General features: G+C 57.2%; 3 protein-coding genes across 6 annotated transcripts in view; 1 reads left to right on the top strand and 2 right to left on the bottom strand.

Moving 5' to 3' along the window:
• The window catches only part of CORO7 (coronin 7), a 35599-nt gene extending 32839 nt beyond the window's left edge, over positions 1–2760 (bottom strand). Inside the window, exon 1 of one of the 3 annotated variants that reach the window (XM_038151031.1) lies at positions 2377–2760. Coding sequence is in view for 1 of the 3 variants with exons in the window: in XM_038151030.1 (XP_038006958.1) it covers positions 1821–1880 (60 nt within the window). In the remaining 2 variants the exon portion in view is untranslated. Of the gene's footprint in view, positions 1–1820; positions 1971–2376 lie in introns of those variants that run through there. The other 2 variants (XM_038151032.1, XM_038151030.1) reach the window with 2 other exon arrangements.
• Positions 2761–3016: 256 nt separating this feature from the next.
• On the top strand, positions 3017–13134 carry DNAJA3 (DnaJ heat shock protein family (Hsp40) member A3). Of its 2 annotated transcripts, XM_038151035.1 has the most exons (12): positions 3017–3248; positions 3368–3501; positions 3897–3980; positions 4518–4730; positions 5443–5595; positions 6423–6570; positions 7260–7324; positions 8173–8301; positions 8732–8847; positions 9141–9238; positions 11250–11366; positions 12072–13134. In XM_038151035.1, exons 1-11 carry the CDS (start codon positions 3032–3034, stop codon positions 11351–11353), a joined length of 1461 nt encoding a protein of 486 aa, XP_038006963.1. In that variant the 5' UTR covers positions 3017–3031; the 3' UTR covers positions 11354–11366; positions 12072–13134. The 2 variants fall into 2 exon arrangements, with proteins under 2 accessions (XP_038006963.1, XP_038006964.1); XM_038151036.1 differs by lacking the exon at positions 11250–11366.
• NMRAL1 (NmrA like redox sensor 1) lies at positions 12779–17669 on the bottom strand. The gene is made up of 6 exons (XM_038151038.1): positions 17508–17669; positions 17126–17191; positions 16668–16906; positions 15703–15952; positions 15075–15265; positions 12779–14203 (listed from the first exon to the last, which is right to left on the bottom strand). The coding sequence occupies exons 2-6, from the start codon at positions 17163–17165 to the stop codon at positions 14033–14035; spliced, it is 891 nt and encodes a 296-aa protein (XP_038006966.1). The 5' UTR covers positions 17166–17191; positions 17508–17669; the 3' UTR covers positions 12779–14032.
• Positions 17670–17775: the final 106 nt, after the last annotated feature.

Genomic DNA, 17775 nt, shown 5'->3' with positions numbered 1-17775 from the left:
CCACACACAGGCAGCAGCCCTCAAGGCAGTGATCGTTCCTGCAGCGGAGCAGCACGGCCAGGAAAGCACATGAAACCATCCTGGCTCCATCCCTAGAACAAACTGTGAGCTCCCAAGGGCCATCTGCCAGCAGAGCCCTGCAGATGCTGCCTGAAGGGCGACATCAGATGTGATCCCTGATGTTTACACTGGCTTCCTGATCCAGCCAGGTCGGGTGTCTGCTTGTGCTTCCATAAACAGGCGCTCAGCTGGGGACACAACAGAGCTTCCTGCCGTGACACCTGAGATGGGCTTGGTGGCAAGACTTCCTTCTCCACCTGCTGCCCTGCAGGGAGTACGTGGCCTCACTTCCAAGGATACATTTCATGCCTGAATGGGAAAAGCCTTTTGGAAAGGCTTGCACAGCAGATCCTGCACACAGCGAGGGCACGCTGCCCCTCAGAGCTCCCCCACCATGGAACCAGCACCAGGACAGCAGTGATGGGATGTCTCTGCCTGCAGGATGCCATGTCCTGCACAGCCAGGTGTCCCAGCACCCACACCCCACAGGCACGCACACTCCCCGCTACCAGTGACTCATCTGAACCCTGGGATTCACAGCCAAACATTATCCAACAGAGATTTCAGTGACCTGAGACACACCGAGGCTGGCACGCCATGGGCATGGGGGCACCATGTCCCCTCCCACAGCTGAAGCTCAGAGGACGTTTTGGGTGCTTGCTGGATTTGCAGAGGTGTGTGAGCACAGGCCACGGGTGGGTGCAAGGGCAGCTTTGCTGGGAAGTTACAGAGAAGGATTGTGTGCACACTCAAGGGCTGGGAGCAGCAGCAGCCTCTCTCATGGCCATGGTGCTGAGGAGGTGCTGGGTGAAGGGTACCCAGTTCGGGAAGCCCTCAAAAGGGCTGTGTGTCCTGGTAATGCTCCCCAGTGTGACTCACCCAGCCCTGCCCCTGCATCTCTGTCCCTGCCCTGCCAAATCTATAGGGACAGGGACCTGGGAGATCGGCCCAGCCCAGCTCTGTGGTTTGGGGGACAGTAGGGCAGGGTCACCCCCTGCCAACACCGTGCCAGGATGGATCGTGACGCTTGGCATGACTGGGGCTGGTTATTCATGATCAGAGGCCAGAGCCGGGCACCACATGGCTCTGTGCTGCCCAGCGAGACTCCCAGAGCTGCCTGGCCCCAGCGGTGCCGAGCTCCACAGCTCATGGCCAGGGTGATGGGGCTCAGCAGCACCCGTGGGGCCCAGCACTTCCTCCGTGCCTGCGGAAGCGGGGTGGCAGAGCGGGGCGGCAGGAGCGAGGCCCAGCGTTTCACTCTCGGTGCGTGGCTCCATGGCTGGCACAGGCCAGGAGGGTGAGATACCGAACGGCAGCGGGCAGCAAGAACCGGGGATGCACCGCGTGTGCCAGCCGTGCCCAGTGGCAGGAGGGGAGCGGCCACCACGGGACGGGTACCCCATGCCAGCCGCGGCCGGCGGGGGGGCTGCACCGGCCCAGGAGACGGCTGTGTTCCCCAGCAGCCCCAGCTGCGGAGCGCCCCGGGGCTGGGATCCTCCGCGGACCCCGGGATGGACAGCGGCGGGTGCCAAGGAGGGGCCGCCCGGGCGAAGCACCCACATCGCGGCCGGGAGACCCGGGCACGGCCCCGCCACACCGGAGATGCCGCGGCTGCGGGGCCCGGAGCCGCGCCCTGCCGGTGCCGCGGGGCGGGGCCGGTCCTGCCCTGTCTCCGTGCCCGTCCCTGTCCCTGCCCGCCCGCAGTCCCGGCCCCGCCGTCCCCGCGATCCCCCGGTACAGGCGGGTCCCGCAGCGCTCACCTCCCTGCGGGGCAGCCGGGCCTCGGTGTGCCGGAACTTGGACGCCCTGAAGCGGTTCATGGTGCTCCTGCCGTACCGCTCCGAGCCGTACCCAGCCCCGCCCGGCCCGGCCCGGCCCGGCCCCGCCGCTCCGCCCGCCCCGCGCCCCGCCCGCCCCGCGCCCCGCCCCCGGGCCGGCCCCGCCGGGCCCCCTCCCGCGTGCTCCGGGTATCCCGCGTGTCCCGCGTCCCCGCTGTCACCGTGAGCGAGGCACAGACCCCCAGCCCCGGCTCCTCGGACCCCCGCCAGAGCCTCCAACCCCGGCGTGGGAGCCACCCCTGGCGCGACTGACCGGCGGTCCCGGGGATCCCGGCCCCTTGCCGGCCTTCCCCCGAGGCTCACGGTCACCCCGTGCTGTGACCCCCGCCTGGCACCCACTCGCTTCCCACACAAGGGCAGCGGTTCCGTCGGGCTCTGGGCCAGGAGGACGGGGCCAGCGGGAGGTTTGCAGAGCCGTGGGCTCAGCGTGACAGCTCTCGCCTCGCCCACGGCCCGGCAGCCGGCGGTGAGCAGAGACCTTCGCGTACTCACGGCTGCGGGAAGGGAGGAGGAGGAGGGAGCGCTGGATCTGAGCCCTCTGGGCCCGGTGGAGCCCGGGTGCCACCCACGCCGCTGGAGGCCAGGCCTCCTGCCCTGCGTTCACCCGGGCTGTGACAGCGGCGTGTGCGCAGCGGGAGCTGGCACGGCCCTGTCGCCGCTCAGCCCGGCGGAGCCTCCCCCGCGCCGCAGGCCCGAGCCTGTGCTGAGGAGCGCTCGGAGGCGCCAGCCCGGTGACGAGGGCGGGAGAGAGACACGCTTGGCACGAATCATCCTCCCCCTGTGTAGAGGAAAGCTGCTGCCTGGCTGTGGGTGCCGTGCCAGGCTGCTGTGCCGTGTGAGTGTGGGCGTGTGGCACTGCACCCGCTGCGGTTTCAGAGCCTTTATTCCACTCCTGTGAGATATGTCACCTGCTAGGGGTCAAGAGCAGCCCTGGAAGGGCGCAGACCGCGAAGGCAGAGCAGTTGCGGGTTCCCACCCCGCCGCACGAGGCTGTGGCAGGGGCAGTGCGGCTGTCCCGGCCGTGTCCCCGCGGTCCCCGCGACCGCTCCGCTCCCCACGCCGCCCTCCCCGCGGCCCTGCCGAGCCCCGCGCGTGCGTAAGCATGGCGCAGCCGCGGCCGCGGCGCCGTGCGCATGCGCGGCCCGTCCCCGCCGAAGGGTGCGCAGGCGCAGCGCCGCGCGCGGGCCAAGATGGCGGCCGGGAGCGCGTCGCTCTGGGTCGGGGCGGCCGCGGGGCGCGGGGCGGGGAACGCGCGGCCGCCGCTGCTGCTGCTGCTCCGCGGGCTCCGCGCCCCGCCCGCCCGCGCCCCGCGCCGCCTCCTGCTGCTCCGGGCCGGGCTCTGCGCCGCCGGTGAGCGCGCCGGGGCCGGGCGGGCCGGGACGGTGGGGCGCGAGTCTTTTCCCCCGGCCGCGTCCCTTCCTCCAGCCGGCCCGGCCCTCACGGCGGCTCCTCTCCCTCCTCTCCCGCAGGGACGAAACGCGCTGCCGCCGTCGCCTCCGCCGCCTTCCACAGCAGCGCGGCCCGCGCCAAGGAGGACTATTACCAGGTGCTGGGGGTGCCCCGCAACGCCACGCAGAAGGAGATCAAGAAGGCCTATTACCAGGTGCGGCGGGACCCGCCGGGGGCTGCGAGAGGAGCCGGCGCTGCCCCTTCGCTGGGACAGGGAACAAATCCATCCCCGTGTTTGGAGCCGCTGGAGACAAGGGGAGGAGGCAGTGGGAAAGCTCGGCACATGGCCTTGGGGATCGCTTCCAAAGCATAGTCCGCCTGTGCTGCCATTGCTTGTCTCTTTCCAGAAGGATCTGGGATTGCTGAGAAGATCAGGAGCACCTGCTGTAGTTCCTTGTTTTGGGTTCATAAATGAAAATGAAGGGTTTTAGTTCCTGGGAATGCATGTAGTGAATGCCAGGCTCTGCCTGATGTGTTTTTCATGGCATGTGAGATACACTTAAGTAAATAACTCCTGCCTGTGCCTAAGAGTTGTTTTTTATTTTTTAGTTGGCAAAGAAATACCACCCTGACACAAACAAGGATGACCCCAAAGCGAAGGAGAAGTTCTCTCAGCTGGCAGAAGCCTACGAGGTAATAGCAGGATTTTGTTGTGATGAGAAGGAGGAAAGACTAGAGGGTAGATGAGGGCAGGCATTTCTTGATGCTGTTCAATCTGGGGCACATCTGTCCCAAGAAATTCCTTGGTCCAAGTATCTGATTTAGCTGCTTTGGGCTTACAGTTTTCCCCTTCCTTAGCAGTGACTGGCATGGATGTCACTTCCATGGAATTATTGTCAGTTTAAATAATCAAACAAAAAACCTGTCAGCAGGTTTTTGAGACAGAGGGACTTTCACTGTGCTCCCCCAGCCCTGTTTTTTGATTCCAGCACTCTTCAGCTGATACAGTAATGATCAGTTGTTTAATTTAAGTTATTTCTGCTTTTCATAAATTAGTAAGATCTTGTCATTTTTTGGACAATGAGCCAAGAATCACCAGGGAAGCAGCAGCTTCTCCCTAACTCCCGTGGTGCTGAGAGCTGGGCGAGACCTTGGTGGAAGGTGTGAGCCCGGAGCCAGGGGTTCTCCTGGATCCTCCAGTGCCCTGAAGGCCCCGTTCCTTGCCCCCAGGTGCTGAGTGACGAGGTGAAGAGGAAGCAGTACGATGCCTACGGCACGGCGAGCTTCGAGGCCGGCGCGGCCGGGGCTGGGGCCGGCGCGGGGAGGCAGTACTGGAGCAGCGGCCCCTCCATCGACCCCGAGGAGCTCTTCAGGAAGATCTTTGGGGAGTTCTCAGGATCCCCTTTTGGCGATTTTCAGACTGTTTTTGACCAGCCACAGGAGGTAGGAGGTGCCTTTATTTAGGAAAGGGAAACTCAAAGCAGTGTCTGTCCCCAGCTCCTGTCACAGAGTGCTGTGGGAGCTTCAGCAAGGAGTTATTTCTGGGAATGTCAGTGTGTGAGAGTCCCATGGCATGGGCAGAGTCTCATAGTTCTGCTAAGCTGTGCAGGAACACACCCCACACCTCCAGACAGGATATTTTTTCTGGGCTTGAGCTACTTCTCTGGTGTTTCCTGACACCACCCAGTGCTGCCAAGCAGTTCCATCACTGGAGAGGTATCGTTTCTGCTGCAGCTTGATTTACCTATGCCTGCTTTGATCTGTAATGCTAAAACCCACAAAATGCCTTGTAACTATAAACCGGGCCTTCCAGCAATATGTTTGGCTGCTTAATTGGCTTAATTTTGCAACTTAATTAGCTTCATGTTGCAGTGAGGCCCGTAATAAAATCTGTCTTGTTCTTCGTGTTGCAGTTAAATGCTCCTTTAAGTGTTGATGGTTCATGTGTTGCCTTCAGAAATGTTTGGTGTTTGGTACTCCTGGTTCTGCTAGAAGTGACATTTCTCATATAAGGAGAATTTCCTCTTTTGATCAGTCGTCTTTACTGAGAATTTCTGTTTTAAGCATTGTTTGGTATTTAGCCTGAACTCTTCTTAGTCTCCTCAAGACCCTGTCACACCGCAGTCATGGCTCTGTATCCATGTTTCCTGTGCAGTATATCATGGAACTGACATTCACCCAAGCTGCAAAAGGTGTTAACAAGGAGATTGTGGTGAACATCCAGGACTCCTGTGTGCGCTGCGATGGCAAAGGACACGAACCCGGCACCAAAGCTCAGCGCTGTCACTACTGCAATGGCACGGGCATGGTAAGCGCTGGGCAGGACACCAGTTCTGTGCTTTCCCTTCTTGGGGACAGTCACTTCATTCCACGGTGAAAAATTCTCACCACACTCATCAGCTTATCTCGGGCAAAGCCGAGTTAATGTCAGCTTGATGCTAATAGGCACTAGGAACATTTTCTTTGTGTTAAAGTGCTGTGCCCAGCTGAAAGCATGAGCCTTCGGGCTGGATCCTCTGCTGCTGCACGTCCCACAAACCATATGAATGTAATGTATATGAATGAGTGAATATACTGAATGAATAAGAAACGTAGCTCTGAAATTCCTCGGGCAATAAATCGGTGTCTTTTGACTTGGGAGGTGGAGGAAGGTGGTGAAAACCCAAGGCTAATCATAAAATAAGAAGATGCAGGTAATGATGGAGCTGCAGGCTTTAGGTTTCCATGCATTGATTCCTTGTGTGCTTCAGTGGTTCAGTCCAGGGCTTAGTCACCATAAGGTTTTCTTGGACATTGGCAGTAATCCATGTAAATGGATTGTCCTTGGATTCATCAGAACACAGACATTTGTAGCACTGTAAGGAGCTTTGTTCCTTCTTGTACATTAAAGCCTAGACTTCGAGGGTGGTGTGTTTCCCTTGCCCTCCCCACCTGGCACTTGTAGTAGTGGTAGTGTTCAGAGGAAATCAGCATGTGATAGTGAGTGGATTTCAGAGCCAGCTTTCTGCTCCAGCCCTTGCTGAAGGATATCTCTGTCCTGGCAGGGTGTGTGTGTGATCAGAGCTCAACGGTGCTGTGTGAGAAGCCCCATCTCAGTCCTCATCCTTTGCCCAACGTGTGTTTGTTCCTCCCCAGGAGACGATCAACACGGGCCCGTTCGTGATGCGCTCCACGTGCCGGCGCTGCAGCGGCCGTGGCTCCATCATCACCACGCCCTGCGTCATGTGCCGGGGCACGGGGCAGACCAAGCAGAAGAAGACAGTGATGGTTCCTGTGCCAGCTGGTCAGTGTTGTACCTGTCTGCTGCTCTCTTTTATAAAGCTGTAGTTATTTACTGCCACTGCCAGGTACAAATGGGGGAGCAGTCTAAGACCTTTTGCTGCAGAGAAATGGTCTTTAAAACAAAGCAGGTCCAGAGCTTGGTAAGGAAATGGGCTAGTGATGAGATGGACCTTCTGGCTGTGGACATAAGTGTTTGCTCTGCCCTTCCTGAGCTTTGGTTCTTGCCTGGGTCCTCCTAGGCAGGTTTTGAAGGGTGACTCTCCAAAGGTTTTGTTGCCATGGGTCTTTCACTTGTCCTTGATGAAGCTTGGGGAGAGGGTGGGAATGCTGAAAGCCTTGGCTTGGCTCAGAGGGCTGTGCTGATTGCCTTCCTCACCAGAGAGGAGAATTCAGTGGTGGGACTAAGACTTGCTTCTTTGAGACCATCCTGGGTGAGCAGCCTGTAATTTTTCTGCAGCTTGTGGAGGCTGCAGTGTTCCTTAAGCCAATGCATTTCTGTAAAGAATTCTGTAGATATTGAAGTAACAAGCATTTTGGGTGCAGAGGGATCACTTCAGAGGTATAAACATGTGCTGACCCCTCCTCCTTTGGGCTGTGGTGGCCAGCTCTTGGGATTGGCAAGAGTTGTAGGTATCCATGTCACACGTGGGTTATAACCCGAGGTCACATTTCCTCCCGTTCTGATTGCAGGTGTTGAGGACGGGCAGACAGTTCGGATGCCTGTGGGGAAGAAAGAAATTTTCATTACGTTCAGGGTATGTATCCCAAGCTGGTTTGTGATGTAAGTTGGTTGTTCCCTTCTCAACTGCCTGGGAAAGGACTGCAGAATGGGCAGAGGAGGAAGAGCCAGTGATCCTTTGGAACAGCTGAGGTAACATGATCCCCGTGAACTTTCTGAGACAGCAGGAGATCCGCATTGTAGCAAGGAGGGTAACTTTGAATCTATTCATGAAGAATTGCTGCTTGTTCCAGGACCTGGCCCTTAGGGTAGTGTGAATCAAAATGCAGAGCAGGCTCTTCATGCCTAGAGGTTTTGACTTGGAAATGTGAGGGAGCTGCCTGCTGGCAGAGCTGGAGAGCTGTGGGAGGTGCTGCAGGAGGCTGTCTGGTGAAGTGTCCTTCTGCAGATCCACCTTCAGGGCTGCTGTGCACCTGTGCTGTAGCTGGGTGTCTTCTCCTGCCACATACATCTCTGTTGAGGAGAATTTTTTTTTCAGCACCTCTTTCATGGTGCAGGAGGGTTTAATGCTGTTCCAGCTTGTGAGGCCACTGGAAAGGTGCTTCATTTCCTTCTCACTTTTGGCTTTCCCCTGTTCAGAGTGCTGGACAAGGCTGTGCCTGTCTCTGCAGAACCATAGTGACATGGATAAACTAACAGCAGGATTAGGGGAGGGAGTTCCTGAGGCAGGAAGCAGGGATCCTTCCAGTCCTTTGGCTAATTCAGTTATGTTGATATCTGTGTTTTACTAGAACACCAAATATTAACTCACACTTCTTAGCCATGCAGTTTGGGGACGGTATATTTTTTCCTGAGACTCTTGGGAGCAGTTTAGCAGGAGAACACGGAGTGCTCACTGCTCTTTGGAACTTTGCTGCCCTGCAGGTTCAGAAGAGCTCTGTGTTCCGACGAAACGGAGCCGATATCCACTCGGATCTCCCGATCTCGATAGCTCAGGCCGTGCTGGGAGGCACAGCCCGGTGTCAAGGCTTGTATGAGACAATCAACATCACGGTGAGTGCCAGTATTCTGGGCATGAGTCAGTGGGGCACAGCAAAGGCTTCTCCTTTGCTGCAAAGGTGGGCAAGATCTCCCAAGTCTGCCAGTATTCCATTTCAGACTCCTTCAGGATTGAGCCTTGGCTAGTTTGTGACCTGCCTGGTCACAGCTTCTTTCCTGTTGCTGTGTAGGGCCAGGGAAGAAAAGGGATTGCTAGACCAACCCCTTCTGAGGGCTACAGGCTGTGTCAGGTTCTTTACTTATTCCTCAAAAGCTTTTCTATCCTTACTGGCTTAGCTTTGGGATGTGTCCCAATGCATGAGCATACGAGAGCTCTCCCATCCTACTTTAGAGCTTGTTGGAGAAGCAGATAATTTTTATAGATGTGTAATTATTATCTAAATGTTTAATTAGAGTACTAAATGTGACACCTTTGTGTTTATAGATACCCCCTGGTATTCAGCCAGACCAGAGAATTCGAATGAGTGGGAAAGGCATTCCCAAGGTCAACAGCTATGGCTATGGAGACCACTACATCCACATAAAGATAAAAATTCCTCAGTAAGTAGAGTTAAAACAAGTTCCTGTAAAATCTTAAGAACTTTTTACAAAAAATGTTGTTTAAAAGTTGTGGAAATTCCATGAGGTGAAATGCAGTGGGTCCTATGTCTCCTCTTCCACTGAGAATTCTTTAGAGATCGTTCCTTACAGATGGCTCATTTAAAGAGCACATGCATTCCTGGTGTATTCGTACACAATGTACTCCAGTCCCTGCCCCCTGTGGGTGCTGCTGGGGGAGGTTTGGGGGGCTGTGGGACCCCAGGCCATCCCTGATCCACGCCCTGGTGCCACAGGAGGCTGACGGATCGCCAGCGAGCCTTAATGATGAGCTACGCCGAGGACGAGGCCGACGTGGACGGCACCGTGAACGGGGTCACCAACACAGCATCAGGTGAGCAGGGAGTGCCTGCCCCTTCCCTGGGCAGCTGCTGTGGGAGTGCACAGCGCTCCCCGAGCACTCCTGGGGAGCAAGGTGAGCCAGGGGCACCATCAGGCCTGTGGCAGCACAGCCTGGTTCAACAGAAGTAGTTCTAATGTGATATTAACAGGCTGTAGCACACAGCAGGGAGGCAGCCTCTTCCCAGGAAGCTCTATTCCAGTACTTACTGGGCAAATCCATGTGTGAACAGAGAGCAGGCACTGAGTATCCAGGGTCCAGACAAGCTGTGCTGATGAATTCCTCCTGCTCCCTGCTTCCCCTGTGCCAGGACTTGCCTTGAGGCAGGAAAGCAGATGTGCTTCAGGCCAATATCCTGTGTGATCCCAATCCCATATGCTTCTGAGCACAGCAGGTGCTGTTTCTCCTGGAATGCTGACAGGGGTTTCTGTGGGGGCTGAGCTCTGTATGTGTAGGGAAACGTGGGCTGGGAGTGTCCACTGGTGGCAGTGCCAGCTCTGGTCAGTGGACAGTGTCCAGCATGATGGAAGAGTGAAGGCAGCTGGGAGCTTTGTGGAGCTGCTCTCCAGCTCCAGATGGAAAATTGAGATTCAGCAATTGTGTTCTAAGTTTCAGGGATGAGGTGCTTGGAAGAGGCAGCAGCTAAAAGTACAACACATGGTAGCATAGTAAGGAAGGAGCTTTGTCTCTCGCTACTGGAAAGCAGTTTTTTCTTTGCTTAATTGAAACAATGAACTTCTTAAAGCCCATTGATTTTGGTTTTGGTTTGAAACCCAACAGGGCATTTATGACTAGGCAAAGGTGAGAGCCTGTTGGAGCTGCTGAATGATCCCAGGATCTGCTCTCGTACATTCCAAAGTATGAGGAATACAGGCTTAAGTGCAGGATCTGCCAAATACTTTCCAGGGTTCTGTTTTATAGTAATTATACATACAGAAAATAAGTCTTTCCTGTATTACAGTCAGCCTTGGGGGAAGGGCAGAGAGCTCTGAGCACTGAATTTCCATTCCAGCTTTTTAAAGGCATTTGTGTGCCAAAGAGGAAAAAGAACCTCTTCAAACAAATTTTTTGAAAAGCAAACCTGCCAGTTTTTACCATGATGAAGCAGCAAGCTGAGTTAAAACAACGCCAGTAGGTTGCAGTGTAGAGACAGGCTGTGCTGAGGGAGGCGTGTCCTGCCTCGGGATTTCATCCCATTGCATCAGTCCGAGCCCAGCACTCAGCCCTGGGAGGCTGGGGAGCACCAGACTCGGTGTTCTCTGTGCACAATGAAAGCTTGAGAGGGTGTTTGGGATCTTCTTGTTGATGGTTTTACTGTAGAAAAAAGCAGATTAGCAAAGAGGTCTCCTTTGTTCTCGTTATAGCCACTTCTGAGGGACAAACAAATTCTCAGGACCTGTTAATACAGGACAGTTTACCATTCCTTATCTGGACAGTCAGTCTGAAATACTTGCAGCCTTTTTCATTCTACACGAGTTAATTTTCCTATTGATACTGTCTGAGCGTTGCTTGCAGTGACACAAATCAGGCTGCTGGTGTGGTTTTGCACTGCTTTGCAGGGACACAACCCTGAAACAGGCAGAACTTGTTTCAGGGACCACCAGTATAGATCTTTTAACCCTGTAAAGTCCTGGCTGGCTGTGATTGAGTTCACCACTTGATTTTAGTGGCAGACTCTCAGTTCCAAGTACTTGTTTTCAAAGCCTCTGGGGTCCCTGACTCAATTGTGCAGCACGAGAATTCCCTTCCCAGTTGGAGGGCTGGGGAAAGGGGAAGGGAACAGCTCAGCACCTGAACTCATGGTTGGCTTTTCCACTCCTGGATCCAGCCTCTCCAATGCTTCCACTGCAAGGGGTCCAGTCCTGTGGCTCGCTGCCAGGTGCAGCCCTGGATGTGAGGGAGCAGCACAACCAGCTGCTTTCTCTTGGCCATTCCCTGTCTAAAACAGCCCCCTGCTCCTGGTGGGAGATGTCTCTGACTGCAGCCCTTTGCTGTTTGTGTCCAGGTGGCAGGGCCACGGCTAGCGCTGACGCAGGCGGGGATAGGCCTGAGGCTCAGGAGAACAAGGAGGGATTCCTTTCCAAACTTAAGAAAATGTTTACCTCCTGACACCCCATCCGAGGTAGGAGGCCTCTTGTGTTTCACTGTTGTCTTTCCCCCACACTGAGCACTTCTTGGGAGGTGGAAGCACAATAGCACAGCTATTGCTTCTCACTTAGCCTCAGGCCTTCCAGCCGGGAGTGTGCACAGCCCTAGCTGTCCCCTGGGACCTGGAGCAACAAGCCAGGGATTAAAGTGCATTGTTGCTGCAGCAAAGAGCAGCACGGATGCTGGGTGCACCCTTGGGGAGGTGGCTGGCCTCCCCTGCAGCTCTGCTGCTGGAGCTGTGCCCAGTTCCAAGCACTGAGCGCGTTCCCATGAGCTGGTCCCACTGGGACCGGGTTCTGCCACACAAATCCTGGGCTGCAGAGCCGCTGGTGCTGGCACACTCGGGCTGGATTCACCCCTGCCATGGGCTTACAGCCCCAGGGAGGAGCCAGCCTTTGTCACAGAGGACAGCAAACCCCACCACGCATCACTGCAGTGTAACTCAGGTGCTTCAGTTGGTGCTGACCTGTTATGAGGGAGCACCGAGACTTGGAATCATCTACAGCAGACACAGAGTCTGGGATTCCAGGGGCTCAGCTTTGCATCTCTGCAGGCTTCAAAGCTGGCTGTGCTGTAGGGCTGACAGTGTGACAGCAGGTCAGGAGGGGAGGTGCTCCCGGAGTGGGCTGTGTGCTGATACAGCCAGGAAATTGTAACCTTCCTCTCACTTCAACTGCAGGAAAGCGTTCTGCTGGGAACTAGGAGCCAGCAGCAGCAGGTCATCCGTGCAGTTGGGGGTGAATCTTTCTGGCAGCCAGGCTCTGGAGAACACAGGATGTCAGTCAGCAGCACAGCAAGAATCCCAGCTGGAGAGGCCATGGACCACCGAGGCACCAACACAAACCCCACCCACTGTCCTGAGAACTGGCAGTGAAGGAAAACCAGCTTAGCAGAAGTGTGGCTCTCTGGAGGCTGCTCCACAACCCTACTGCTGCTTGAAGTTTATTTGGTAAAAGCTAAAGTTGAAGTATTATTTAGAATCCAAACCAGAGGAAATGTGAAATAAATAGTCCAGCACAGAGCAGCAATTTGCTGTATGGAGGCCAAGCCCACCAGCTGCTCACTCAGGTGCCCTTTGGAATGCCAGGTGTGCTTGGTGAACTCTCCAGGAGACTTGGTGGATCAGGAAGGTCTAACCTTGTCTTCACGACAGCCCTGCTGCCCTGCACAGCTCCAGGTGGAATCTGCCTGTGGCTGGGTGTTGTCTGAGCCCAGCTGGCCTGGCTCCCTCACAGCCCTGGGCTTTCTCTATCCTGCTGATTGCCTGCACAGAGCAGTGATGGAATCTGCACTTTGCCTCAAGTTTATCCCCCAAATAACTAAAGTTACCACACAACTGCTGTTGCTTCTGGACTGGTACAAGTCGATCACTGAGCCCTTTGCCAGTTGGGGACAAAAATCTTTTATTACTTTAGTGCAACACCCGTAGCGTAAAGGATTGGTCAAAGCATCGTTGTTTTACTTGTGTGAGAGTGCAAGTGAGGTGGATCACTCCTTCCAGATGGAGCTGAGCTCTTGCAGTGAGTATTCCATGGTTACTGTAGCCTGCTGTGTTTGTGATACTGTGCAGGTACCATCAGCCACATACTAATCAGTTCAACACCAGTTAAACAGGGACGTGCTGTAGTCTTGCCCTTCTTAATTTGCTGAAATAAAGCACGCGTTGCCTCCTGATTAAACTTCTGTAAAGTGATTCTGTACCCATGTAAATAAGATGGACTTCATAAAGATATTTAACATGTGCTGTGCCTTGCTGCCTTGTCTACTCTTCCACCTGCTCTGTCACCTCCTTTCCCTCCCCTCCTGACAAGAATGAAGGTCTCTGGGACAAGGAGGGGACAGGGTTGGATGGCTCAAGCATTGCTGGAGGCTGGGATTGACTTTAAACACAAAGCTGCCCTATCTGAGCAGTACTTCAGGCATGTGAGGGGCAAGGGGCTTTTCCACTGAACCGTGGACAGTCTAGAAAAAGTTGAGTTTTATCTCAGCTCCTGGGGACAGTGATTGAAATTAGCCCAGGAGCCCAAGGAGCAGGGCCAGAGCTGTATGATGAGGAAGCAGGCTCAGCTTTTGTGCTACACTCACAGGAAGTCACTGCAGTCCCTGCTTGCTGGGGTGACACTAAGCCTCCATCTCTCCAGAGCTCACCTGCAGGGCCCAAACCAGATCCATGGAGAAATCGGTGTCTTCTGTTTGCTCAGGAGCCTGCAGCAGCCCTGGCCATGGACACCTGCCCCAAAGGCAGTGCCTTTGGGTACACACCTTCAGCCTACCACGTGGTGCCATATGCTCAGAGCTGCCTGGGAAAGGAGGTGATCCTGGGAAAACAAGCCCCCACCACCCTAGAACACCCACGATGACTAAAGCAACATCTCCCTGAGGACAGAGGGAGCGCTTCTGCCACCCCTCTGCCTGTGCTGTCCAGCCCTTCCTCTTGTTCTAGCTGCCTAAATAGTCCCAACACCCTGCAGGAGCCCACACATGGAGCAGCAAGTGGGCTGAGCTCTCCCCAGCTGGGGCAGGAGCAGCCTGTCCCTGGGGCACTGCTGGGAAGGCAGCATGGCTCAGGGCACCTCCCCTCCTCAGCCAGGTCCCCCTGCCTGCTGCAGAACCCAGTGAGGAAGAGGAGGGAGGGGAGGCTCAGAAGGCATTCTTGTTGTCCCCCACCCACTGCTGGAAGGTGCGGGCCTTGGGGTTGAGCTTCATGGTCAGGGCCACGTTGCGGTCTGGCTTTAGGGCGTAGAAACGGAACATGGCAGCCAACTCCTGGGCCCCAGGGAAGTCTCGCTTCTCGTACTCCTCAGGGGAGATCTGCCAACAGAATTGGGGGAAAAAACGGTTTCAGAGGCTCCTGGGGCTTCCCCCTCAGGCTCGGAGGGGATGCGATGAGGGCTCTGTTACAGCAGCCCGTCACAGCCTTGCCACTGGTGCCGAGCGCTCTGCAAGGCACTTCTGCTGGGGTTGGGCAAAGGATGCAGCCCCGCCTGGCAGGAACAGCCCAGCCAGCCGAGGACCAGCACCCAGGTCTGGCACAGCTGGCCAGGAGCTGGAGCAGCTATAAGGGAGCCCTTCCTCACACCAGAGCTATGGCTGAGAGGTTCTAGAAACTGGGTGGTCCAGGAGGCAACTCAGGTTGCCACCTGGCACCCCAAAACTTCCTTCCCTGCCTGAATCAAAGGGATTGGTTCACTGCACTTCTGGGAGGGCGGAACCAGCAGAGAGCATCGGAGGGGCTTAGTCTCTAATGAAAGGCACTTTGTTCTCAGGGAACACCATATCCCTCATCCATTGTATGGGCTGCCTGAGGCACAACTGAACTGCAAACAAAGATTAAAAATAAGTCACGAAGGGGCAGGGAGTGGTCAGGGTGTTGTTAATAGTGACACAGCACAGAGGCCAGGTCTGTTGTAATGGTGACACAGCAAAGCCCTGGAGGAAGCCCTGCTCAAGGGAAGGGCGCCCAGCAGAAACCTGTTGTGTAGGTGCCCATCCCTGCCGCCGTTGGAGACCTCCCAGCTCAGTTATCCCTCGGAGCCAGGCACAGACCTGCCCAGGCACATCTGTGTGCTCCACAGGCACGAGCTCGGTGACAGTACCAACGGGCCGGTGTAGGTGCTGGGCTGTACCAAACCGAGCTGTGAGTCCCTCAGGAACATCACCTACCCCAAGGGACGCTTCCTACCTTGCTGGCTGTCACAGTCTTGCCCGTCTGCTGGGAGAGGATGGCAGCATACTCTGCCTCGGTGAGCTTGCCCGTGCTGAGTCCTATCACTTGGCCAATGTACTCCCCTGGGGACTTCAGCAGGCAAAGTACAACGGGCCCAAGGTCCTCCACAGCCATCCCATCCATGGGAGTGTCCCCCATGGGCAGCTCTGTATGGAGAGATTGATCCCAGCTGCAGTGCAGCCCAGCTCTGAGCAGGTACAGCAGGACATGAGGTGAGGGAGGGATGAGAGCACCCATCAGCATGGCAAGGCACGAGAGCAGGGCTGAGCTAAGAGACCTTGACAGCAGAGCAGCACCGTGAGTCGCCTGCAGCCCCACAACCTCCACCATCCCAAATGCAGGCACTTGGGGTGTCGGGAGCTGCTCTGGGATCTGCAGAACAGCCCTCAGCACCACAAACAGGCCCAGGATCCTGGTGATTTCCTGCAGGCCACCAAACAGGTCTGAAGACCATAATGCAGCTTGCTGCGGTCAAGCTGGTAGAGGCCTCTTCACCCTACCAGCCCACAGCCCTGGCACTCTCTGCCCCGCACAGGGGGACAGTCACAGGACAGTGACCCACAGAGCCAGAGCTCCTCCTTACCCAGGACAAAGGTGTCTCCCTGCGGGGCCTTCTGTGGCTTGAAGATGGAGAGGAAGTTCTCAAAGTAGAACGGCAGGCGGATGATGGTGGTGGGAACCCCGATTTTCTGGAAGTACTCCTCCACCACGCCTTTGCCATCAAAGTGCAGCACCTCCAGCCGGCCCCCCGTCAGCTGGTGCACATTCTCCAGGCCGCTGAACACGACGTGGCGCAGACCCTGGCGCTTGGACAGGTCAGCGAGACGCTGTCCCTGGGCCAAGGGAGAAACCAGCCATGAAGAGGGGAATGGGACATCCCCATCATCCCCACACCCTCCCTTCCCTCTGGGGAGGATCAAGCTCCCACCAACCCTCAGCTGGGAGCACAGTGAGTTGTCCAGGTGGAGCTGAATTCTCTCCTTACCCCGTCCTACTTCAGAAAGACCACACACCCTCCAGCTTTGGAGCTCGCTGCTCCACCAAACACACACGCAGCAGCATAAAGAATCCGCCTGGCCAACATACCTGCCCTAAACTATCTCATCTTTTGTTTGTTGCCACCCAGGTGTGGCAACTCTACTACCTTGCAGTATCTGTACTGGCGTGAGCACCACCCTTGGGATCTCTGATACTGCAGGATTTTGGCCCCAAAGCTGCAAGCACAGAGAGCTACGGGTCTGCAGGCAGCGACTGTCCCAGCTCTGCCCTGGGAAGGCTCTGAGGAGCCATGTGTTCCCACTCCTGCTACTCCAGCTCCTGGGAAGTGCTCTCCGTAACAAATTTATCAACTCCTGAAGGCACCAGACCCTGGAGCCAAGCAACTGCGAGGGAACAGAGAACAAGTCCTGGCTTTGCAAGAACTGGGACCTGTTGTTTGTGAGGCCTTGGGGTCTTCTGGACTGGCTACTCAAACCAAGAGCAGTCCCCACTTTGTCCCCACTACCAGATCATTGCGCACATGGTTCCAGTTAATGTCAGGACAGGTACCTGCTCGATTTCCTTCTCCTTGCTGCAGTGTTCCCAGAAGTTGGTGACAATAAAGGCTCCGTAGGCACCCGCCAAGGCCCGCTCCAGCGATGCCTCATCGTCCTGATCTGCCTTCACCACCTCGGCTCCGCTGCGCCTCAGCTCCTCCGCCTCCTTCTTCCTGGGGCTCCGCGTCACCGCGCGCACCTTGAAGGTCCCATCGTCCAGCAGCGCCCGGGCCACGCCGCCCCCCTGGGCCCCTGCGGGAGCAGCCGGTCAGGGCCCCGCGGCCCCGGGGCTCCGGGATGCGCTGGGGCCGCGGGACGGAGCGGCCTGACCGCCAGAAGCACCGAGCCCCGCTCGCTGCCCGCACTGCTCACCCTCCTCACGCCCCGGCCCCTCGGGCATCACCGACGCCTCCGCCCCTCGCCCTCCCCGCCGGCCCCCGGCACAGCCCGGGCCTCTCCCCGAGCACTCACCGGTGGCCCCGAACACCACGATCAGCTTCTTCCCGGCCATGCAGCAGCGCGGGCGGTCCCGGGGCTCTGGCAGGGCGAGAAGCGGCGAGGTCGCACGGCCGCGGCTCAGCCCCCGCACCGGTCCCGGGAGGGAAGGAGGAGGGCAGGGAGCGGGGCGGCTGCGGGGCCATCGCGGGTCCCGGGGAGCAGCGGGCGGGGAGGGAGCGGGGCGGCTGCGGGGCCATCGCGGGTCCCGGGGAGCAGCGGGCGGGGAGGGAGCGGGGCGGCTGCGGGGCCATCGCGGGTCCCGGGGAGCAGCGGGCGGGGAGGGAGCGGGGCGGCTGCGGGGCCATCGCGGGTCCCGGGGAGCAGCGGGCGCGTCTTCCCTCACACGGCTCCTCACCTCGGCTCCAATCGGCTTCAATCGGCTATGCCCGGCTGCGTTCGCGTCCAATCGGCTCCGCCCGGCTCGGTTCGGCTCCAGACGGCTGAGCTGGAGCTGCGCGCGTTCGTCTGTTCGGCGTGACCCGATTGTGTTCGGCTTCACCCGACTGCGCTCGGCCACGCCCCCCGGGCGGGGCTCAGACGTCAATCCCAGCCAGGCCCCGCCCACCAAATGCACGGCCACGCCCACCGCCGGCACGAGGCTCCGCTCCCATCCCATCCCCAGT

The sequence above is a fragment of the Motacilla alba genome, chromosome 14 (genome assembly GCF_015832195.1).
Source record: "Motacilla alba alba isolate MOTALB_02 chromosome 14, Motacilla_alba_V1.0_pri, whole genome shotgun sequence".
Lineage (NCBI taxonomy): Eukaryota > Metazoa > Chordata > Aves > Passeriformes > Motacillidae > Motacilla > Motacilla alba.
The sequence above is the reverse complement of the archived record's forward strand: the minus strand, read 5'-3'. Positions and strand labels throughout refer to the sequence as shown.